General features: G+C 39.4%; 1 protein-coding gene across 3 annotated transcripts in view; it reads right to left on the reverse strand.

The window, feature by feature from the left end:
- The window catches only part of NBAS (NBAS subunit of NRZ tethering complex), a 317946-nt gene that overhangs the window by 183589 nt on the left and 108964 nt on the right, over positions 1–25393 (reverse strand). For all 3 annotated transcript variants that reach the window (XR_013441601.1, XM_078055983.1, XM_078055984.1), the window contains 5 exons: positions 21053–21136; positions 15019–15172; positions 10138–10323; positions 8523–8696; positions 771–904 (listed from right to left, as the gene is read on the reverse strand). Coding sequence is in view for 2 of the 3 variants with exons in the window: in XM_078055983.1 (XP_077912109.1) it covers positions 771–904; positions 8523–8696; positions 10138–10323; positions 15019–15172; positions 21053–21136 (732 nt within the window). In the remaining variant the exon portion in view is untranslated. The remainder of the gene's footprint in view (positions 1–770; positions 905–8522; positions 8697–10137; positions 10324–15018; positions 15173–21052; positions 21137–25393) is intronic.

A 25393-nucleotide genomic window follows, 5' to 3' on the forward strand; every position in this document is an offset into this window, starting at 1 on the left:
AACTAGATAAAGGTGGTCAAAAGGTGTAAACTTCCAAGTCTAAGATAAGTAAGTACAGGGGACATGATGCACTGTAATGACTTATAACACACAACATGTTCCAGTCAAGGAACAATTTGGGAAACCAACTGAAAAACAACCAAAACACTGCTATATGTTACTTTTGAAAGTTGTTATGAAAGTAAAAGATCTCATCACGATGATGGATGTTAACTAAACTGTGGGCGTTTCATGATGTATTTATACGTATGTATGTCATTATGACAAACACCTCAAACTTATACAGTACTATGTGTTAATTATATCTCAATAAAACTGGAGGAAAAATAAAGTAAAATTATGTATATGCATACATTACTACTTAAACACAATTTTTATTCTGTGTTTGGCAAAGGCCAAGAACAAATAATTCACAGAATCCCATGAGCTCATAAATACGAAAAACGCTTAATTAGAAACACAACTTAAAACAGAGACATCACTGTCTATCCACTAAAAACAAAGTATATTTTGTTGTAGTGGTGGTGATATTTTTATTTTTTAATGGATTATTTACCAAGGTTGACAAAATTATAGTCACTGCTCATATACTGCTGGAAAAACAAAAGTTTATCTCTAGGCAACAGGTTTGCAGATGATTCCATTTTCTTCTCTGTGTATTTTTTATATTCCCAAAATTCTGTCTAATGAACACTCTGGGAAGCAACATTTTCGTTTTAGCTGTTAGGATGAAAAGACAACAATAAGATTGGCATGCTGTGGATTCTTACCTGTATCCTCTTTGTGGAAGACATTCTAAAATGTCATAGCAAAGAGACAGCTGGTCATTTCGTTCACAGTTGTAGATGCACCCCAGAGCTACTGCCATCAGGTGGTCCTGATCAGGAATAATTTTTTGCTGCAGCTAGAGAAAATAAAGCATGCTGTACTAAACGTCAGTAGATTTACATTCAGTTTTTCCATAGCCCAGTGCAACTGTTAACAGAATATTAAATAGTGCAATTAATCAGCCTCAAAAACAAATCTTGATTTTTCTTTAGCTTACAGACTTTTGGGGTCTTTAATAATTCTAAGTGAAATCACATTTTAATTACAGAATCAGCTAGAAAAGATAATTTGTACCCATAAGCTTTGCATCTGCTAAAAACAGATTCTTCAATTTATGACCCATTCAGGATAAAGTAGATAGAAGAAACACAGTGAATTAAAAAGGCAATTCATTAAAAGCATTTCTAACCCAAAAGCCAAATTTTATGTGTTTCAATTACAAAAATATATAAAATTCCTTAACTAATATTCAGAGATGTTTGAACCTACTATTTTTCAGTATGCATTATATATTAGTCATGTAACTAAACAGTACTGACATTCTATTCGAAAGAAATCACATGGCTATGCAGTAATATTCAAATCACAGAACACACGCCGATGCAGAGAGCTGACTACTATGGGTCACTGTCTCTACGGGATACACACTTCCCATCACAAACCAGACTCTCTTTCTTATTTTCTGGGATATAAAAATACTGTATTTGTGCCTTGTTTTTCTCATCTCTACTCCTCATCTTACTGGATATTAACATCTTCCTAATATCACTGTTATGAAGATTAAATTAATACATGAAGAATGCTTCCATTATTGCCAAAGACACCAAAATGGAAAGTTGAAACGATATTCTTAGAGCCCTATTCAATGACAAAATAAGTTTAAAGTCATTTCCATAATAAAGATCTAGTGGTTTTCAACATTTTAGTGGAAACTCACAAAACAGATAAGAAGCTTCTCTGTAAAAAAACCACATCAATGGATGGAAAGAAGAAACATTCAAGTTACAGGGAAGTGAAGTCTTCTGAAGCACTAGGGTTAAAGGAGTTATATACCTTTCTTCAAGGTGTTAAGAAAAAAATATATTGTTAATTTGATATCGACATCTGACAGAGTTACCCAAGGTTGCAAAGTGACAGACTGGTGAAACAGAGAGCACAGTAAAAGTAATTATTATTAAAAATTAATTAAAATCGCTAACTCTTCCTGATTTCTTATTGTGTGCCAGGTACTATTTCTATGTGCTTCACATGCATTCATTCTTAATTCCTCAAACCATCCGGTAAGGTTAATACTAGCTCCGTCTCAGTTTTCTGTAAGGGGGCGCTGGGGCACCGACAGAACACATCACTTGCTCTGTGGAGGCTAATGCAGGCAGCCGGCTCCAGAGCCCACACTAAGGCTCTCTCAGTCCTGCAGGAAAACTTCACACACAGGAAGAATGGGAGAGATGGAGGAAAACTATAGTCATCAACAGCTCATATAGGAAAAGGAAAAACACTGAAACCAGTTTCAGTGAAAAGGAATAAATTGGAAAACCAAATGAAACAGAAGCCAAATTCCGTGACGGTTTCCTTGAATTCCCTGCTTCCTGTCTTTCGCTCCCACCAACATTCAAGTATCACTTGGAAGTTAAATGTTCTAGAATCCACAACTGATCACGTATGTTCAAAATCTTCTACAATGTGAAAGGTAGAGAATAAGTTTTTTGCCTTCCACTCAAGTTCCTTCATGGCCTGGTGCCAACTCACCCTTCCTGTCCTCTGAACCACTATGCAAATTTTAGTTCACACAAATTAAATCACTTGCCTTTATGTAAACATGTTACTGCTCTTTTGTCTCCCCATCTTATTCTACTCCTACATGGATCTTCTTCTCAAAAACTTAGCCTTGCCCCATCTAAACCCTCCCTGATAATCCTGCTTTATCTCTACTTGACTCTGACTTCAGTTGGGCTTTCCCAGATTTCTAGTCTCTTCCAAAAGCTCCATAAATGCTGGTCCAATGAACACATCCTCATACAACTCTCAAACATAAATCCTTTTTCCTCTCTGTATTCCTATGGCTTCTTTTTGTTCTCTTCCTGTGCCATTTAGCATACCTTTCTTAATACAATCTATTATGCACATGAATCATAACACTTAAATTTTTAAGACACATTCTATTCTTGTTCTGTTCAACTCCCTACAAGATACCTAACTCCATAAAGTGTTAAGACACACATCCTCTCTTATTTCTATCATTCCTGTCCTAATATCTCAGTGGTAACTATTAAACCATCATTTGCCCCACCTCAAGCTCATAGAAGAGAGCCCCTCTAAAACTTTCTAGGAAGTCAGTAAGTCTTCCCCACCATGGGCAGCTGATTATTTTCCATACTGCATCGCAAGGTGAAATATAAGAAAGTTATAATTTGGTTCTTAAAAATGGTCTTAAAATTATGCACTACAGATAAGTAGATAAAGAACAGATGATAAGATATGATACCTGGAAAACCCCAGAGAATGAAGCAATACAAAAAATTAGTGAAGTGGCAGAATGCAAAAATAACATACAAAATGAACAGCTTTCATATACACAAACAACAAACAGAGGGGTGAAAGTAGGGAAAACTCGATTTAAAATAGAAACAGAAAATTAAATGCTTAGGAATAAATTTAACAAGAAATGTGCATGACCTACATGAGGAACACTTTCAAACACTCCTGAAAGTAAAAAAAGACATGAACAAACACAATGATATACCCTCTTCTTGAATAGGATGACTGAACATTATTATAAAGATACTGGTCTCACCAATTTATAAATTTAATATAATAACAGTAAATATACCAACAAGTTATTTTATGGAATTAGCCAAGTTGTTATGAAAGTTCAGATGGAGAAAGAAACATATAAGAATATCTTTTAAAAAACAAAAACAAAAAAACCTAGGGAAAAAAACTACAGAGGAATACTACCCTTACCAGACTTTAAAAACCCATTATAAAATCTCTATAATTAAAATAGTGTGCTCCTAGGGGCACCTGGGTGGCTCAGTCAGTTAAGCATCCAACTCTTGATTTCAGCTCAGGTCATGATTTCAGGGTCCTGAGATCAAGCCCCACATGGGGCTCTGCACTCAGCACAGAGTCTGCTTGTCCCTCTCCCTCCCCCTCCAATTCTCCCCCCTGCTTGCTTGCTTTCTCTCTCTAATAAATAAATAAATAAAATCTAAAAAATAAAATAAAATAAAATAGTGTGCTCCTAGTGTACGAACAAACCAGTAACAATATAAAAACTCTAAAATTAGACTAACCAACAAATGGAAATTTGGTAGATGACAAAGGTGGCATCTCAAATCACTCAAGAAAAGACAAAATTTTTAATATATGGTGCTGGGACAACTAGGTAGCCATCTGGCATCTCACCATACAAAAGAATGAGCTCCAAGTAGATTACTGATCTAAACATAAAAATAAAAGCATACAAGTACTGAAAGAAAATGAGTGAATTCTTCTTTAACCTTGGAGTAGGAAAAGGCTTCCTCACCATGACTCTAAATACAGAGGCAATAAAAGATTGCTCAATTTGACTACATATAAAAAGATAAAAATTCTGCCTGACACAAATCACCATAAACAAAGTCAAAAGACAGCCTACCAACTGGGAGAAATATACACAATATATACCACAAAAAAAAAGGGCTAATTACACCAATATATCTGAATTTCTACAAAAGTAAATCACAAAGGAACAAAAGTCCAAGTGAAATGGAGGCTATCATACTGAACAGCACGGTTCTAGAGGCACCTTTCAATTCCCTAAGGAGTGTGGGCCCAAAGTAGACAGGGAGGAAATTGCAGGCAAGAGCTTAAACTGTTAAGTAGACTTTCCCATCCATGCCATTGCCGGCATATGGACCTAGGTCAGCACCCAAAGCTTCCAAACTCAGAGCCCTGGAGTACTGCACTAAAGGAACATGGGAGAACTGGGAGCAGGAGAGTCCTTTTGAAACTTGACAGGGTTCCATTCCTGATCAGATGAAAGTGACCTTCACCACTACGAGAACTGGAGAAACAGCAAACCAACAGTGGGAATTGTTTATAACACAGATCAAAAGACTTTCTATCAGAATCACTGGATAAATTGTCAAATGCATATTCCAGGTCCATATCCCCCAAATTCTAATCCATTATATCTGGGGTGGGCCTAGAAAACTGTACTTTTTTTTTTTTTTTAAGTCCATAGTTCCCATACGTGATGCATCAAAAAAAAAAAAAAAATGCTAGTATGGAAGACCGAGAACAATATGAGAAGGCAGAATATTTTATTCCCAAATCACCTCCATCCAGACTTGCCCAAGTTCCTTCGTAAGTTCCACTTTCCAAAGGGCCATGCAAATAAAGAGCAACAGCTTAAAATCACAGATGAGTGCTTAAAATCAGGATGTCGTAAAGGAGAGGAAGAGTTTGAAGCATATGCTACTGTTAAAAAGAACAAATATGTGTTTGTATTATTGTTTCCAAGTATTCACTCCCTTCTTCCCAAGACAGGATTATGCTTCCCTGCCTCGTTAACAACAGGCGGGGCTAGACTTCCTCTGGCCTGTGAAATGTGAGAGGATGTAACTTGAGGCATTTTGAGGTAAGCTTGAAGAGCCACTGTGTGGTTCTACTTTACCCTTTCTCCTGTGCCACAGCTTAAAAAAGGGGCCTGCTCCTTTAGCCAAGTCCTGGAATGAACAAGATATAGAACACAGCAGAAGCCTCACTATAGCCTATATGATGCTTGTGGGAAATGAATGTATGCTGTTCTAAACTACTGAGATTTAGTGATCACTTGTTAATGCAGCATAATTTAGCCTAAGCTGTCTGACATGGAAATCATTGCTCCTGTTATATTACTATAAACACTCTGTGCATGACTCATGGCAGATCTCAAGGTACATTCTTTTTGTAAAGAGTAAAAAGTAAAATAAAATAAAAACAGTGCTCCAAGCACAATCCTAATAAAGCAAACAAATGTAATCAAGTGGTCTACAGCATCATAATGAAACCCAGTTTCAATCATTCACCCATCATTTGCCCTGACTAAATTTACTGAGCACCTGCTCTCTGCAAGGCACTGACTCCCAGGTAATACACAGATGCACGAGACATAGAGAACATACATAGGAAACAAAGGGAGGGAAAGAGAAACACATGAACATTAATTATGACACAGTGTGATATGGGTTATTACAAAGGCAAGGACAAGACCTATCATAGCACAGATACGTCACAGGTCTCCTAGCAGAGGGAATCTAACACAGCAGGATCTTGAAGGACAGGCAGGTGTCTGTAAAGGGAAGGAAAGGGAAGCTGACCATCCCAAACAAAGGAAATAGTCTACAAAAGCATAAAGAGGCATAAAAGGCTGGACAACATGAAGACAGGAGGAGCAGTTCAGTGTGAGTGGACTAGCACATTCACTCAGAGGGAAAAGAGGCTAAAGAGACAGACTGGGAACAGACCACAAAGAACCTTCTAGGCCACTCTAGAGAGCCCAATGTTTACCTTGTAGACACTGGTTTCCCATAGATCATGACATGATCAAATTTCCGTTGGGGAAAGATAATATTGATAGAGATAAAGAGGATAGACTGGAAAGGAAGAGCCCAGCAACACCACTGTTTTCTGCTTTGATGTTTACATATTTCAACAAAAGCAAATGGCAGTATGTTTTATTCAAAAGGCACATGCTAAATTGCCAAGTAAAAACAACAAAAAGCTGACGACATACAAAGGATTTACAAGACTCTGTAAGGAAGAGAAGTATCACAAACAAGATTACTGGAAGGAATTTAAAGTCATTTCTTTCTTCCTCATAAAACATTCATATTCAATCCATCCTGCTGCTCACATAGTATTCTGCTGTCATAAGCAACCCACCCTCGGCTCACAGCAAACCATCCCAAATTCAAAATCGGAATGCTAAGTGGGAACTGCCTACGACAAGATGGAAAATTTTAAATAGCCAAAGAACAGATACATGTTTGACAAGCAGCCCTTTCAGAAACCACAATATGTGTAAGGTTAGCTAAGCAATACTTCCTTTCTTTATCTTGATTATATGGTCTGTGGCCATATACTTCTGAGGACTTCAGACTGCTACCCAGGCTAGCTCAAGGAAGTAACTCAATTAGAACTTAGGATTGGAAGAGGCTTCTGCTCGAAACCCAATCCAAGGCTTTGAATCTGACTACAAAGTCAGGGCCCTACACTGACTGTGCCGCCCTGCTTCCTGCTTGAACCCTCCTCCAATAGGAAGGGAACCACTGTCTCTTGAAACAGCGTATTTGATTTATGGCTAAATTAAGAGGTTATTGGTGTCACAAAAGTATGCTGCACTTAATAAAGTGACTTACTGCCAATGAATCTGAACAACCATTTGAATTCTGTAGAAGTACAACGCTCTAAATACAGTTGACCTTGAATTGCGTGGGTCCACTTACAAGCCAATGGCTTCTTCATAAATACAGCACAGTACTGTAAATACATTTTGTCTTCTGTAGGATTTTAGTAACATTTTCCTTTCTCTAGCTTACTTTTTTCTAAAAATAATCAACTGTTTATGTTACTGTAAGGTTGACAGTAGGCTACTGATTGTTAAGTTTGGGGGGAGTAAAAAATTATACATGGATTTTTGCCCGCATAGAGGGTGGAGGGCCAGCGCCCTTAAAGGCTGTGTTGAGAGTCAACTATATAGTACTCTTAAGCAAATACAAAATTTATTAAGAATAATTATAGATTTCCTTATGAAATCCTAAAGATTTTCATAAATATTTTGAAAGTCCTGAAGGGCAAGAATCTTTTCTTCTTCTATTGGTGTTACGGTAAAGCTTAATGATGAAGAACGCAGCTGTGAAGTTAGAAGACCTATGTGTGAACCCACATCCCACTCCTTACTGTGTGACCCTGGGCAACTGCCTGACCACTCTATATCACAATTTTTCTTTCCCTCCAATAACTAATAAAAAGACCCACCTCATGGATTGTTGTAAGGATTAAATGAGTTAACACTTGTACAGTACCTGTCTATAGTAAGAATTCAGTTATCTATCAACTATTAGTATTTTTGGTCTTGGTATATATCAATACATATAATCAGTAGAAACAGAAAGTCAACAAACTTTGGAATAAACAAATCAAAATAAATATGAACTTCTAAAAAAACTGTTTGACCGAATTGAAACATGTTTAAAGAGTAACATGACAACCTATGATTTCACTCATATGTGGAATTTAAGAAACAAAACAGATGAACACAGGGGAAGGGAAGGAAAAAAAAAAGTAAGATCAAACTGAGAGGGAGGCAAACCATAAAAGACACTGAACTCTAGGAAACAAACTGAGGGTTGCTGGAGGTGACGTGGTAGGGGGGATGGGGTGACTGGTGATGGGCATTAAGGAAGGCCACGTGATGTAATGAGAACTGGGTGTATATGCAAATGATGAATCACTAAACTCTATCTCTAAAACTAATAATACACTATATGTTAATTGATTTTAAATAAAATTTAAATAATAAAATAATAAAAGAAAAGAATAACATGACAACCATTTCCTTTTCTGTTTAAAGGGAAATTACTTAGAAAGCCTATTATAATAAATTAACAAATTTATTGCAGAGGAAAAAGTGCAGAGGCTCTTAAGAAGTTAGAGTTTCTACTTACATCTGGTTTGGAATGCTGAAATATCTTCAGGGGAAATTTTAAGTCCCCTTTAGCTAACGTTACTAAATATTCCTTTAATAGCTCATTAGCCACACCAGGAGACTGTTTCTCACAACGATGAAGAAAGGGAACCATCCACTGGTAGGCACTTGTCACATATTTGTCCTCAGAACACTGAAAATACAATTAACCAAAACAAACATATTAAATACCTGATTATACCAGACAACAAGTTCTAAAACTCACATAAAATCAGACTAATGTTAAATAGTAGAAGCCCAACACTTTCTAAAACAGACACTCCGGTTCACCTCTCCTAGACAGGCTGAGAAGTGGCAGGAGAATCACCTTCTGCCTGGGGCTAGTACAGCTAACAGCAGTGCAGCCCATCTCTGCAGGACCACGGTCACTCTGGGTCCCTCACAGCGTAAGCCCCACTCTGGAAGACCAACACGCTGCTACTACAACTTCAACGTGAGATCTTCCAGAGCAAAGAGAGCTTCTACCCCAAAAATGTGGGGGGGGGGGGAACCGACCATGGACAGGAAGAGTGAAACAGAAAAAAGCAGAGAGACAGAGACAGGAGCACTGAAAAGCTCTAGGGAACCACCTGAGGACCATCTTCTGCATAAAATCCCAGAATCTCTCCCTTCCTTTTCCTTTTCCTTTTCCTGTTTTGTTTTGCCCCTTTACATCCACCTTCACAAAACTCCAAATGACACACATGATTTTACTCATTCTCCCTGACATTCCACAACACCTTCTTTTAATTATCCCAGAAGATAACCTAAATCCCGTAAGAGGAGTCTTACCTATAACACAAATCGATCTTCACTGGGTAGGTTATCAGGGGGTAAAAATTACTAAGCAAAAGGGAAGGGAGGGCCAGAGGGAGAAAGATGACAAGAAAGAAAAGGAGGGAAGATGAAAAAGCAAGTACAGGAAAAAGAGAGAAAGAGTCCGGGAGGAAAGAGAGCACATCAGGCAGCCATGACTCCTCCCCTCAGCCAGCCCACTGGAACCAGGCTGCCCAAGAGCAAAAGACTACCCGGGGCATCCTTGACAGCTGGGACCCTGCAGCCCCATCATTCCTGTCTCAGAGGTGTCTCTCTGTTCAGTGGGCTCAGTAGAAACCAGGTCCTAGCATGAGCGAGTGCACTTTCTCCCCAGGGTGACCCAGGGAGAATCTAAAAGTGCTGGACAAATTCTCCTAAAGTCATGAACTCCTAAGCCAAGATGTTTTCTTCACACAAGCACCTAGCCCTCTGAACTCCAGTACTTCTGTATAAGTGAAATATATAAGTAATTGGGAATTTTAACATTAGTGAAGGACTAGAAACATGATTATTAGAATGGCCAGCTAGTTTAGAAATATGCCTAGCTAAAAGAAAAAAAAGTTATATATAGGGGAGTATGAATAAAGGGCAAGCAAGGTACAAAAACAGCCAAAATAATTTGGGGATGCTTTCAGTAATGTATTCAAAAATTGGATTTTTAAAAATTTTTTTATTTTATTTACTAAGTGCTCAGGTTTGGAGGATATTTTGTCTTTGGCTTTGAGACCCACATTAATCAAAGTACATAGGGAATGCTTAAGAAGAAAATTAAAACCTACACTATTCATCAGTAGTCTTAGTTTTTCAATGTCTTTCATCTGCTGGAGTTCTTTCAAGGTTAGGGTTAAATCACACCCGGCTTCATAAACCAAAGCTTCCAGAGTAACCAAATTATCACAAAGAGCCAGCAAACCGGGAATGCTCCGCTCCATTCCAAGTCGAATGAGTGACAACGCGCAGTCGACCTGAAATGGAAAAGCGACAGTAAATCTGAGTGTTCTGTGTCTCCCACATCTTCTCAAATAAAAGCCTCCAGTACAGAATCTAATTCTGCTAATCACCTTATATAAAATTATCAGCAACATGCATTTATTTAGTATAAAAACAGAGTTCTTCATCAAATATATCAGCAAACTGTTTCAAAAGAATCAGCAAGAAATACTGAAGATAATAAAAGAAAGACAACCATCTTAAATTCATACAGCATGACAGTTTAAGAGCAGTTTTACATATACCTGTCAACTTAATTCTCAAAACATTAACAAGCGGGGGGTGAGGTGGGGGAAGAAAGCTAGTTAGTGATAATGCCAAATTAATCCTATTTTCACTATATCACTCTGCTCCAGAAACAAAAATTTTTTGTGTTTATATCCCTGTTCAGTACCTATCCTTCCGCAGCGCCTCCCATATAAAAGGCATTCAGTAGATACTCGCTGCATGATGAACTCTGAGAGACACTTTCTCTGTCTCAATCCAAACATTTACACTTCACTTAGACCAAAATGAGGACTGATTTTCCTAGACATGCCCAGGACACAGCAATCTGACTCCCTATCACTTGATCGGGTTTATGAAAGGACATACCTCTGACTGATGGCAAAATCATCTAACGTGTCCTTCACTCACGGCACCTCGTACTCCTCACTTCCTCCCTTATTCCTAGACTACCAGACTACCAGTTATTTACTGAGGACCGCCTATGAACTAAGCATCATTCTAAGTGTTAGGAACATAAAATTGAATAAGAGGAGGTCTCTTCTTTCAATGATCTCTCCACCTCGTAGGGAAACTGACTTGGTACATCAGAGGCTGAAGTACAGTGAGGGGACCTCAAGGAAGGGCACGTGGCCCAAACCGTCACAAAGTCTCCCCAAGGGAGGAAGACTTGAAATGCACTTTCAAGAATCCGTGGATAGGGGCGCCTGGGTGGCTCAGTCTGTTAAACGTCTGCCTTCAGCTCAGGTCATGATCTCGGGGTCCTGGGATCAAGCCCCGCATCGGGCTCCCTGCTCAGCAGAGAGTCTGCCTCTCCCTCTCCCTCTGCCCCTCACCCCCCTCATGCTCTGTCTCTCTCTCTCGTTCTACTCTAGTAAATAAATAAAATCTTAAAAAAAAAAAAAGAATCCATGGATATTGGCAGGTCACAAAGGAAGGAGGGCAGGAGAACAGCATGGAAGGCAGAGATGCGTGACGTGTTGTGAGAGTACAGTTAGTCCCCTAAGACAGAGAAGATGGTCTGAAGCGAAGCGATGAGAAACACGGCTAGAGCAGCGGGGAGGGGCCGCAGAACGGAGAACACTGTTCGCTGAGCTAAGGAAGTTACAGTTTTTCCTGAAATGCAAATACTACCAAAGGATTTCCAACTGGGGCATGTCCTAAGTCGATTCACACATTTGAGAAAGAATACTTAGTCAGTATTCACTGAATGATGAACTGGAAAGGAACTGAACAGAAAACAGGCCAGTGAAGAGAACTGCACTTACTAGTATTAGAAGACTCTCAACTAATGACAAGAACAGCACCCGGGGGACAGCAAAATTTAAGGGACAAGCCAAAGGACGTGAGCCACCAGAGACGAAAACAAATGGCTGAGACAAAGACAAGGGGGAAAGCACGAAAACACCTCAGAAGCCACACAGAGGAGACTGAGGGAGAGAGGAAGCAGTGGTGTCCAAGAACGATGTGTAAAATAACACAGGAAGGGTGTGATGTGAAGAAGCAGTTTCCCTAGAGTGGTAGGGGTGGCCAGACTCCAGACAAACGAGGAGGAAAGAATCATCGAGAAAGTGACAACAAAGAGCACAGGGGACTATTTTGGAGCTGTGACAGAGGGAAGACAAATGCAACCAAAGCCAGGGAGATTAGGACCCTTAATCTTTGTTGTTGCTGTATTTATAAAACAGGAGTGGTTGGGACTTTAGGTCCAAAAAAAAAGGGAACAAAGTAGAGAAGGAGGGATGGAAGACACTGGGGAGAGAGCCCAGAGCCACAGAACAGACCTGAGCAGGCCGGGGTGTGAAATCCAGAGCACAGGGAAGGAAAGCAGTAGCCTGGATGCAAGAGAAGAGATCTCTTCCTCTGGGAAAAGCCGGAAAGAGTAAGGACTAATGGAACTGAGTTCTCAAGTTCCCCAGTGAAATACAAAGCAAAATCATCTTCTGGGAATGAGGAGGTGGTAGGCTGGGAGGAGCAGAGAAGGGGGAGGGGCAGTGCCTCAAGGCGAGGAAGGACACGGAGCAGTATTAAAGGACCACTCTTAAAGCCCTTTAAAGCCGCAGGCACTGACCGGTACAGATGAAATGAAAAGAGAAGAAATGCATTTTCAGTTGGAAAGAACAGTGCCAGTAAATACAAGGCGGGGGGGGGGGAGGGGGGATGGGGGGTCGGAATATAGGTAGGTAAGGCATGAGGCAAAACAGGAGTGATCTGGTAATACTTCAACAGAGAAGTGTTTTTTTACTTAATTTCTAGTAATAAAAATACAGTTCACATCTGAACAGACAGATCTACCTGTACACCAATTTAGAAAAAAAAACACAAAACTATCCCAGGTGAATTTTCAGAAAGCGTGAAGAAAACCTGATGCATAGAACACAGCTCTGGGCTGGTAATGGTCTGAACACAGCACATTTGCCACGTGTAACCCACTCACCCATTTTGTGATCCAGACTGGTTTTCCTAGTACCAACTTGGAAGTTGTTGCTTTCCCAGACACTTACTGAGGTAAAAATGTTTTAGAACCAAATTACTGACACCTTAAATGAAAGCAGGCTCTAATGCAACCTGAATTATGCCACGTACCCCAAGCCCTCACTGGGTAAATTTCACACTATACACATTTCCTAATCCAACAAACAAGTCTTGCTAAAAGGCATTTGTAGGCACTAAGGAAAAAGAAGTCCCACATCAATTAAGTCTCTAAAAATGAAAAAGATAAAAACCATGTTAGATATCACTTTGTAGCATAAGCCACATGAAGCATCAGTAAATAAAATGGAGCTGAAGAATAATACTTCTATTAGAAGTGCTTTTATATAAAGGAAAGAGATGAGAGAATATAAAGGGTAGCCAAAGCACCCCCAAATCACTTCTCTTTATAGTTATTCCTAATTCCACAAAAATGAATTCAAGATGTCTAGCAATTATTACTGGACTGTTAAAAAATCTAAATTTCAGAAAGCTCTATAGTTTCCTTTCTGTTTATTTTTTATAGACTTTACATTTTAGAGCAGCGTTGACAGCACCAATCAAGAAGTACGGCCACTTCCCACAGGGCCTCTACCCCCACCTACCGACAACCTCCCACGTTATCCACAGCCCCCACTGGAGCGGTTCACTTGTTACAGCCGATAAACCTACACCAACACACCATTATCACACAAGGTGATAAAGCACAAAGAGCAGGTTGGGAATTAGACTGGAGCACCTCCAGGGATTCTTCGCATCCCGGTATCAGGATTCTAAACATTTTCAAATGCACGATGGTCCTGAGCCATCTTCAAAGACCCGGAAAGTCAATCAAATATTCTTGGCCCACCCTTCCCAAAAGTTTGATCTATAATATTACCATCAGCTCCAACACATAGCTCCCCTTCAATTCTATGAATACTAAAAGTAGGAGTCCAAGTAGGCAGAAATTCAAGGAGACTATCAAATGGAGACACAGGGCCGCACCCATCACTATGTAGAAATGTAAACAAAGGGGTGCAAATTCCTTCCCACAGTACTGCTGCTCATCAGACCCTTTAGAATCACCCTTCCTGTCACATGAAAAACTGATGGTAGGACAGGTGGTCCAAAGCCAAGACCACAAGTAGAAAGAAAAAGGCATCCAGCGGCCAGATCCTGAATGAGATTTCAATGTGCATTCTGCCATTCTTCACTCTGAATTGCCAACTTCTGTTGTCTAAGATGAAGACAACTATTGCTTACATTTGCAGGGCACTCAATTAGCAGGATTTTTAATATTCTCTCCTGTGCATTTTCTTTGTTCTCACTGACCTTGGTATAGGAACCAAGCCCATGAAAAAAATCAACGTGCAGAAAAGGTAAGTGGCAGGTCCGGAGTCACGAGGAGTGTTAGTGGAAGAGCTGAGATTAGTGTTCAGACCTCCTAAGCTTCAGTACATCCTTATCCCTGTCTTCCACCGTCTGATGTAGCTCGTTTGCAGCTCCATAAAGGCACAGGGAACTGAGGGGAATTAGGCTTAGACTTAAGGAAAACATTAGAGACAGAGCCTCAAACAAGGTTCCTAAAAAGCAAAATAAAAACCAACTGCACTACTGTGATAGGACAGGGAGCTGATCAAGTATTTCTGGGCTGATACGGTCATTTCCACTAATATGGTATTAAGCCTATTAAAAAGATATGGAAAATCGTGGAGAGGATGTACCATATTTTGCAACTTGTATTTTAGAGAAAGATTTTGAACAATTTTTCTTCCATGTATTTGCTTTTTAAGAATCCCCAAAAAAGCCACAAAAGCTTTCTGAGGCAAAGGATGAAAGAACAAACGTAATAAGAAATATTCATTTCATCTCTGCAAACCAAACACACGCTCCCCGGCCCCACCGTCGGCTGCCATGACACGCAGAGAATCCTGAGGCCCCAGCACGGCATGGCTGGTGTCCCTGAGGAGCAGCCATCATTCTCCCCTCACCTGTCGGGCATAATGCTCTATTTCCTGTGCTCTGGTCTGATACCAGTCCACAACCTTCTCTACTGTAAGCTCTGATGTCCTGTACCTCAGTAACCCGGGCTGGGCGGCGTACAAGAACTCGCTTTCGTCTTGGAGACTCGGCTCGACCACCGCTCTGCAAAGCACAAAAGGAACAATTGGTAACGGATTGGAATGCTGGGAAAAATGAGAATTTTGTGGAAGACAGAGAGAGAGGAACAGAGATGGGGAGCGAGTGGTGACAGAGACAGGGAGCATGCATGTATGTGTGGGGGGAGGGGGGTGGGCGTGTTTGTGTGTATGTGTTTTCCCGTATCTGTGGGCACACTTACAAGATAAATGGGACATTTGGGAGATGCTTAATTTATTTTCCTATTAGGTTTCCCAATTTAAAAAATCAGGATGGACAATAAATCAAAACAGCCATGCCACAAATCAATCAAATAAGTATTAACGAAAATCAAAATCACCCTGGGAGGCTTTTACCAAATGCACATGGCTGGGAGCCTGCCATGGGCGTACTCAATCAAAATTACCTGTGAGGCCAGCCAGGCCTCATTTAGGAAAACCACCTCCAGGTGATTCTAACTCAAATATATTTTCAGAAACCTTGTTTTCCATGTTCATAAAAATCAGAGGAAATATGCGTTATTTACATCAGTAATACACCCTTAGTAGATATCAGCAATGTGGTACTGCCCTGACATTTACAAAGTACGGAACTGCTCTGTGCCACTCGCCGAAGGTAAAGAAGGACCCCAAGAGGAAAGTACGCAAGGCTAACAGCCCAGGGATCACAAATTATGAGGAGTTTTTAAGAGGATGATCCTGGCCAATTGCCCTCCATAATCAAGGACTAAAAAAAAAGGACTTAAACCAAGAGAGTTCAGAGCGGCCTATGGAAAGCTGCTGGGCGCCACTAGGGCTATCCATTCATCTGGGCCAGCCCACAGTAATGACAGGTGCTCTCACGGTTACTGTTACAAGGCAGTGGGCTCTGGAGTCCGAACTGAAGCACATTCCATTGCTGAAAGCTCTGAAACTCTGCATTAATTACTGAGCTAAAACTAATCTTAGATTCATTTTATTCATATGAAATGTGGAGAATGCAATGCCAGAGTATTCAAAATAATATAAATTAAGTACACAGAGAACATCATCTGGCACGCAGCATGTGTTTAATTTTTTATTTACAGGTATTTTTTTATTAGAATTATTAGTAGCTGTAATATATGAGCAGACACAAAGCCCATTAAGATTTGGGCATTTTAGTCACATGCCTTAGACAACCTACTGTGCTTATAATTGGTAGCCCTTTACCCAGCTAGTCTCACAACTGCCATTAACATTCTGACTGGTGGTTTTTCCCCATCACTGTCACGAAAAAAGTCACATTTCCCCCTGAAATCTTTAAAGCTGCCCATTTTAGCAGGGAAAAATACCCATGAGCAACTCTGAGGTCCTTTGATGTTTTTTTCAGTCCTTAATATTTCCCTCTCGGCACTGACAGAATTTCACTGCTTTCTCCTTCCAGAAGCTGGCTTCCCTCACTGCAGTATGTGGGGCTGTCTGCCTTCTCTCATCCTCCTGGTGGCTCCTCCTGGGTCATCTCCACCAGAACAGCCTCATCCCGCGACCCCTGCATCCTGGCTCCCCCCACACCCAGTGAAGCGCTCTCCTCCCTGCTCACTCTGGACTACAGCATAAGCTACCACATGCACTACAACAACGACCCTATTTGACCCCTAAGTCACACTTCATGCAGAAGCCCCAAAATCTTCCTATTTGCTCCTCCATGTTTCACAGGCACTTCAAATGCAACAAGATCAAAACTGAATTCAGGATCTCCTTGGGTAATATAGTTATCTCTATAAAAACAGAAACCTGATTTTATCATGCCCGTGCCTACTTTTATAGCCTGTAATCTGCTGTAAAATATTCTAGCCTCATCTTGGTGCCAATCTCACTTTCGTTCTGGCTACTTCAACAAGGCAGGTCTTTATTTTTAGTCCTCGAAGGGGACATTGCCTTGAGCCTTCTTCCAACATGCTGTTCTCTCTGCTTAGAACACACCCCTCTCTTTTGACAAACTTGCCCTCCACTGGGCTAAATTAAATCCTGTTCATTCTTCAAATCTCAGATTTCACAACATTTTGCCCAGGACGACCTTCCCTGCCCTCCACCAAGCGGAGGTCTCCCTGTGACGTGCTCCCCGCGCACCCCCCCTGGGCTTTCCTAGCACCCATCATGTCAGTCATTTACAGCAGGACCATTTTTCCCACCAGAGTATAAACTTCACAAGAACAGGGACTGCATCTGCTTTTCTTCCTTCAGTATTTTTGCGTCTAGCAGAGGACAGACACCAATTAAACGAATAAGCAACAAACAAATATGTCCTGTAATACTGAAAATCTGTACCATCTTCAAAAGCATCTTTTCCTCTGTCAAACTTTTCCTGACTTTTCATTTTTAGTTTTAGGAGTTCTGGCACAGCAAGCTCTGCTTACATTTCAGCTTGCTGCGGTTGGTCTGGGAAGAAATGCCCTCATGCCTTGCATCTACTTAGAATCATACAAAGGCGCAGGCTGCGGGGAACTGGGAAGCAGGGGATGAATGGGTCGGGGCTCTACCCGTGCTACTCTCTCAAAAGCCCATCTGGAAATGAGAGAGTTCACCTGTCAATGGTCTCTCCACACCTCCACCTATCACCCTGTCTACTGGCCCTGACCTCCCACCATCTCCAGTTTCTCTACCTCATCAACCTCTCACTACAATTGCTAAGTGATGACTTCTAATTAAATATGGCTGATGAAGACCATGCATTTAAGCTCCACTGTCTCCTGCAACTGCCCTGAAATAGCAGCACAAGATCATTAAAGGGAGAGGGGCGGAGGATGCCACACACACGATCAGGAGGAGCAGGGTACATGCACACCATTACCTTCCATTCTAGGAAGCCCACAGTTAACGGCCAGAACTAAAAAATCAAGCAGCAGCACGACTGTTATTCTGAGATATGGAGTTAACAGCAAAACTACCATCTGAAAGAATTAAAAGTAATTGCTTCTGGAGAGCAGAAAATGGGGAGAAGCGTATAAAGGACTGCAGGTTTGGGTTCTGCTTTTTTTTTTTTTTAACAACAAGCTTTGTAGAAAATTTTAGCTCTTTAATCTACTTGCAAATATATATGACTTTTATTAAAAAATGAAAACTAAATTAAAAACAACTTTAAAGATTTACTTATTTTAGAGAGAGAGAGAGAGAGAGAGCACAAGAGGGAGGGACAGAGGGAGAGGGAGAAAGAATCTCCAGCAGACTCTGCGCTGAGCACAGAGCCCGATGTGGGGCTTGATCTCACGACCCTGAGATCGTGACCTGAGCCAAAACCAAGAGCCAGACGCCCAACTGACTGCGTCACCCAGGCACCCCTAAAAACAACTTTTAAAAAGCAAACAGCAAAAACACAGCAGGACATTCAGTTGCCATTACACTAAAACTTACTGGAGTAAAAAAGGTAACTAAGAATTACTTACTCCATTATCTCAGATATCCAAAACACAACAAAATGAAAGGAAACGGCCAACGTTACCACTAACATTGAGAGCGCTCCCAAATGTCACCTGCAGTGATTACACTACTGCTTAGGGCTTTTATTTATCATTTATCAGATAGTATATATACATAGTTTCAAAAATCCAAAAGCATGAAAAGAGTCCTATCAAATGAAAAGCCAGCAATTCCATACACAATCCATATTGCCACCATCCTTGCCACCCTCTATGCCATTTTTACGTCTTTCAGCCACCTTCCTGGATTTTCCTCTACGCATCTAAACGGTATGTGCTTGTGACTATTTCTGATTTATCTACCCTACGTGCTATTCTGCTGTCTTAAACCACAACCATCCACTTCCCCTACACCCTTTCCTCCCATGGTGGATATATCACAATTTACCACAATTAAACCACTAATTATTTGCATTATTATTATTATGTGATTATGATTATCTTCTCCTGAGCCAAGTGGTACATTACCATAACTACTGCTCTTTTTGAACAACTTTTCATTTTCTGAAGTTAATAAATGCCAAGTGTCCTCCTGTCTCGCCCACGGATTCCTATGCATCCATTGCTATGCTTTCCAAATTCTCTAAAAGATGTATTAAGAGCAAAATATAAAATAACATAAAGATTTTTCCCAAATAGTCAAATATAACAGGTAATATTCCTGTTCCATTTTTAAATATTTTCCAAGAGACCTGGCTCTTGAAGCCTCATTCACCCGACAAGAACACAGCTGGTCAGCCTGGGCCCTCCCGTTGCCACGGCCTGTTAGAGCCCAGTTCTCAATCTAATGGCTTTCTTTTTTTCCACTGACTCCTTCATTTTAATAAAACACATCTTATATGGCTTCCTGAAATGAGATGTACATGGGTGGTAAATTTTACAAAATCTTACATGATTAACCTCATACCTGATTGATGATTTTAGCTAGATCTAAGAATCCTGATCAAAAAATATTTTCCATCAAAAGTTTTTCTTCTAGCTTCTATTGCTGTTCTGGAGATATCGGAGGTCACTCTAATTCAAACTTCCTTTAATGTAATGTTTTTCTCTCTGGTAGACGGCATCCCAGATATTCTGGAAGGTCGTGATGGTATGCTTTAGTGCACTGGGCATTTCAATCTGAAAACCCATAGCCTTCAATTCTAAATAATAGGCTTGAAATATTTCTTATACATTTCTTCCCTTCTAAAAAAAAAAAAAATTTCTTCCCTTCTATTATATATATCATCTCTTTCTAGAATGCCTATAATTTTAATATTACGTTTGTTTTTTATCTTTGCTCTCTTATCTAGCTCTATAATATTTTTATTCTACTTTCTGAGAAAGTACTTTGCTTTTACCTTTCAACCCTTCTAGTTTTTAGACACCAACTATTGTATTTTTTGTTTCCCAAAGTTCTCGTAGTTCTCTGTTCCTATGTTATAAAATCCTTTTGTTACTTCACAGCATCTTCTCTTATCGCCTGGGCAGTATTAATTTTTGAAGTTTTCTTTTTGTGCGGCCTCTGACTTTCAGTTCCATTTTCCATGTGTTCTGCCTGCCGGCGCCAGTCCTTGGACGTCCAGGAAGCTCGGGGGTTGTGATAGGACTTATTCATTTGCTGACTTCACTGCGGCCTGGTAATGCACGGATCTCTCGGGACAATATGTCAGTATCTAGAGGCCTCTTCTCAGAGGCTACTCCATTTCTCCAGAAATCTCCAAACTTCTACTTGGGGAATATGCCTACACTCCAGGAGCTGGGAGGTGGCAGGGAACCAAAGCTTCAACGTTCAGGACACAGATTTTCACTAAATGCTCCGATTTTCAACTCCAGCACTCCCAACCCCACCCTATGCTGTGCCTGATGCCCAGGAATCTGGAGGATTTCTGGATCAATCTGAAGGTTGTAGGCCTCAATTCATGAATCCAAAAAATTAACCTCTGATTTCATGTAGGAGAAATATGGAAGGAGAGATAGTGAAGGAACATTTACCTGACTTTGAGGAGTGAGGAATAAGGGAATTCAAATGCTTTCAGCCCCATACCTCATCTCCCACCCCCTTGCCAGTAGTTGATGACTCCACGTTCTGAGGCTTTCTAAGGTTAAGTCTTACAAAAATAAAAATTCAAACTGAATCAAAAACAAAATTGTGTGCATACCATAATAACAACCATGAAAATTATATTTCTATGTGTCAAAGACTAAAAGGAAATACTTTAAAAAGAAAAGAGTTGGTGTATCAGGATCATTTTTTAGAGTATTTACTTTGTAGCATTTAATATTCTTCCATTAAGAAAACTGTAATGTAACTGAGTAAAAATCAAGTCAAGTGTTTAAAACTACTCCACTCAAACTCTCTAAATCAGGGACTATCAAGTACGTGGTCACCTACCACACACCACCTCGAAAGGGCCTTCTAATCATCCATCCCGGAGAAATGAAGGTCTCTCGCACAGGCTCATCCTTACCTGCACTCCAGCTCCTCGCACCAATCTTTATCTCGGTGTTTGTGTTCATGCCAAGGAATGAGCACCAAGGAGTCACCATTATAACTTAAATTAAAAAAAAAAAAAAAAATACATAAGCATTTAAAATACACATTAGCTAATGACTGGTACACAAGGAACATGATGCAAAAAGTATTTCTATGACCTTATATCTCCGTTCCTGCTTATGGTATATTAAGTGGTACATGCTATATACAATATGTAAATGGAAAATACAAAATTGTTGATTTCTCTTCAATCAGAAAATGGTTCAAGAAGAAAAGGATATTATTTCAAAACTAAAAATTTGGCAAGGAACTAAAGGACAGCATGAGTGTGTGTTCATTCACACATTCTAAAACATTTATCAAGAGCCTAAGTTTTGTGCTCTTATTATCAACTTAAATGGCCCCTTGCCCTCGAAAAGCTTACAGTCTAACTTCCTGTGATCACAGAAGTGTTCTATAACTATGCTATCCACTATAGTAACCAGGGGCTACGTGCACATGTATTAAGCACTGGAAATATGGCTAAGAGAACTTTAATTTAATTTTAATTAGCATTAATTAAAATTTAAATAGACACATAAAATTTAATTTAAATTTAAATAGTGGCTACCGTATATGACAGCACAGACCTGGAGGACAGGTAATTATTAAGAGGGAAGAAATGATTTTGCAGGTTAAAAATAACACTAAATGATCAAAAGGTACAGATTTCCAGTTAGAAGATAAACAATACTAGGGATGTAATGTACATGATGACTAGAATTAACCCTGCTGCAGGATATATGGGAAAACTGTTAGGTCAGTAAATCCTAAGAGTCCTCATCACAAAGAGGAAATTTTTTTTCTTTTTCACTTTATTCCCTTTATATTTTATCTATAGGAGATGATGGATGTTAGCTGAACCTATTGCGATAATCATTTCACAGTGTATGGAAATCAAACCATCATGCCGTGTGCCTTCAACTTACACAGGGATGTATGCCATTTATTTCTCAGTAAAACTGGAAAGAAAGCATATCACTAAAAAATGAAGAGGAGAACTAGGAGGGGAAAAAATAAGGCCTGACTGGATGGAATTAAGAATAAATTCAGAAAGAACAGTGAGGTACAGATAGTAGAGTATGGTAACAGAGCAGAGCATCATTCCACACATCGGGCTGCACGCAGCACAGAAACCCAGCTGCCTGGCACCTAGCCCTGCGGTCTTTGGCATATAACTTTCTAAAGCGAAACACTTCAGACATTACCTTGAAGCCCCTTTTAGCTCTAATACTCCATAAAACCATGACAATAAATGAAACATTCTGAATTAAGAAGACAAAAATTTTAAGAACAAATTTCAATTGATCTGCTTTATAGTTCAATGAAACATTTTCTCTCCTGTTTCTGAGTATTAATAGTTGCAATTTTCTAAAATTTATCATAGCCCCAGGGAAAGGATTGCACTTTCTTATAATAGGTTGTATTTTGCTCTTTCTTCTCTTATGAGGTTATGTAACATGCCTTGCACAAGAAACACTTCGTAAACATTTGAATATTATGTCGGTGAAGAGATTAGTCCTCATGTACGAGGTAACAGGAGCCCACTGGGTGGTTTCAGGTAGAAGACGGAAGCTGAAAGGTCTGAGAACGGGAAGTGCTGTCCATCAGTCAACAGCATCCCCGTCAGATGATTACTGGTGCAAATTATCCGAAGTCAAAGTTTCCCGTTAGATATAGACAAGAAGAAATGTATTATACTTTATTTTATAAACACAGTTTTTGACCCACTTTGCAGCTAGCATGTAATGTCCTTGCAAACTGTGTACCAGAGACACATTCGTGAAGGCATCTGAGTTCATATTTTTAAATTTCTGCCTCACATAGATGATTATTTAGCATAGATGCCACAATCACACTATTTCACTTGTCACCAAATAAAAAACTATTTTATTTCCCTCTATGTCAATAACTAATACTTTATCACAGGCTACTGAAATGGAAAGTAAAGAAGAACATGGGGATACAACGATGATAATAATGTTCACTCCTCCAACAGAAGAATAAATTATAGAAGTGAATTAAGGAACAAGGAAAAAAAAAACGAACAAACGATTACTGCCTTTTCTAATTAAAGCAGACACGGTTCCATAGCTACATAAAATGCTTTCTAAAAGAATTTTAGAAAAATGTATCGCAAGTTGAGATTTGTACTTTCTACACAAAGTACATATTAGATACAAGGGTTATTACTGAAATGATTAATAGTGCCGTGGGACCCTCAGCAAAATAATATTCATTTGGTATTTAAAGACTAGAAAGCTATAAAACTTTGTTAAGCTTCACTGAACAGAAATGGGTATGAAAACATACCTATTTTTATCAGAATGCAGTATTAAAGACAAGTTCTGCTCAGAGGTACACTCCAAAAGGCAGGCCTGAAGAATCCTGAGTTGATAAAGTATTTTTGCTGCATTTTCAAAGTGAAGCACAACTAAATGTCTCTAAATGTGCTGGTCACCACTGATGTAGTAATAGTACTGCCTGTACAACTCTTAGTATATTTGCAATGATCGGCAACAGTATCTTTAACGTTTATTGATCTCTTACTATGGACTAGACAGGATAAAATACATTTAACCTACAGTATCTCACTTAGTCCTACCAATCTAATGTAGCTGGTGATAGGATCTTCCTCGTACTATAATAGGAAAACTGAGGCCTAAGTTAATTTGCCCATCCTCATAAAACTAATAAATGACAGTGCCAGGATTTCAACACAACCAGTTAGAATCCAAAACTTAAGACTTCCAGCGAGCACAGACCCCTAGAAAGGGCACAGGGTCTACAGTCCTGCCCCCACCCGCAAATCCATCCATTCTCATTTCTACCATTCCCGTGCTTCATACCTAAGAGCCACCAGGCAAGATGTGTAGGTGGCCGGAAGAGGGTCACTTGAGCCTTCCCGATATTTAACTCAGACAGCCCAATAAGGACCATTTACATGCATATCTAAAGTACAATATAAAACCAAACTCAATACCAGTAGCTTACTAATATGATGAAACTAACTGCTACCAAATATGGCTGGACCTTAGGTCTGATTACCGACACTTATGTAAAAGCAAAAAAAACCAAAAACTTTCTTTCTGCTCTTTTCTTACAGGATGTTTCTGCAAAGCAAGCTATTTTAAAACACATTTTAGGAGTTTAAAATACTTGCTATAAAAATACTGTAAGTTCTTTATCATGCTTCAAATAATTGCATTTCAAAAACAGGATCTCCTCCCTACCCAGAACATAAATTCTTTTGAGGGCAAAATTTTTGTTTGTTTTGTTTACTGCCATATCCTCAATACCTAAAATAGTGCCTGGCATTTAGCAGACTCTAAAATAATGTGGCAACTGAATTATTAAATGAAAGCATAAAGATTTTTTTTAAGTGAACACTGTCAACTATACTCAATTTTTTTTCAAAAAAGTGCTCTCATGAGTATCACACAAATTCAAAATTGGAATAAAGCAATGAAAGGGGACAATCTGTTCATAAAAACAGATATGCCAAGGAAGTACATATACATATATATAGAGAGAGAGAGAATCTGCAGATCTGAGCATGAGAACACAAATACTTTCCTTATATAGACCACTACACGCTGATGAAACAGTAAGCTACACCAACCAGCAGTGGTGCACATCTAATCGAGGTAGTGGGACATGTCATGTTCTAGTTCAGGTGGGAAAAATATTTCAGAATATATATTTCCCTAAATCTCACAATTCTTCACACTTGAAAATAACTAACTGGATCTATCATTACCTTTTTAAAAATGCCCAAATTTTAGTTACTTATTCTTTCATAAGGTAAGCAGAATGATAGCACATACAATAAAATTCAGAGAAAACCTTTTTCATTAATTCTGTTCACAATAAACATATTAGTCATGTAAATCAGTCAATGGGCTAGGTGAAATTGTGGTTCACAAAAAACCTAGAGAACGCACTGCTTCCTTCTAAAGAATTGTAGAAGTTTGGGGAGTTGCAAAAGTCACACTCTGAATCTAAAGTTCCACAAACACAAAACACTTATATATACTTTGTTTCATCTTTGTCTTTTAGTGTTTCCACTTGGCTTAAGAAGTCTTAAAACTTAAATGCATCAACCCCCCACTAAAAATGGGAAGTACAGGGTAAACTTAAATGATCTCTTTACAAAATAATGGCTGCTTAATTTTAAGATTCTTTATATTAGAACCCTGTTCATTGTTTTATTCCAAACAATAACTTTGCTGGTTTCATCTGAAGGTAACATTTATCTGTCAGCAGGAAAGGAATG

Source organism: Halichoerus grypus, chromosome 10 (genome assembly GCF_964656455.1).
Source record: "Halichoerus grypus chromosome 10, mHalGry1.hap1.1, whole genome shotgun sequence".
Lineage (NCBI taxonomy): Eukaryota > Metazoa > Chordata > Mammalia > Carnivora > Phocidae > Halichoerus > Halichoerus grypus.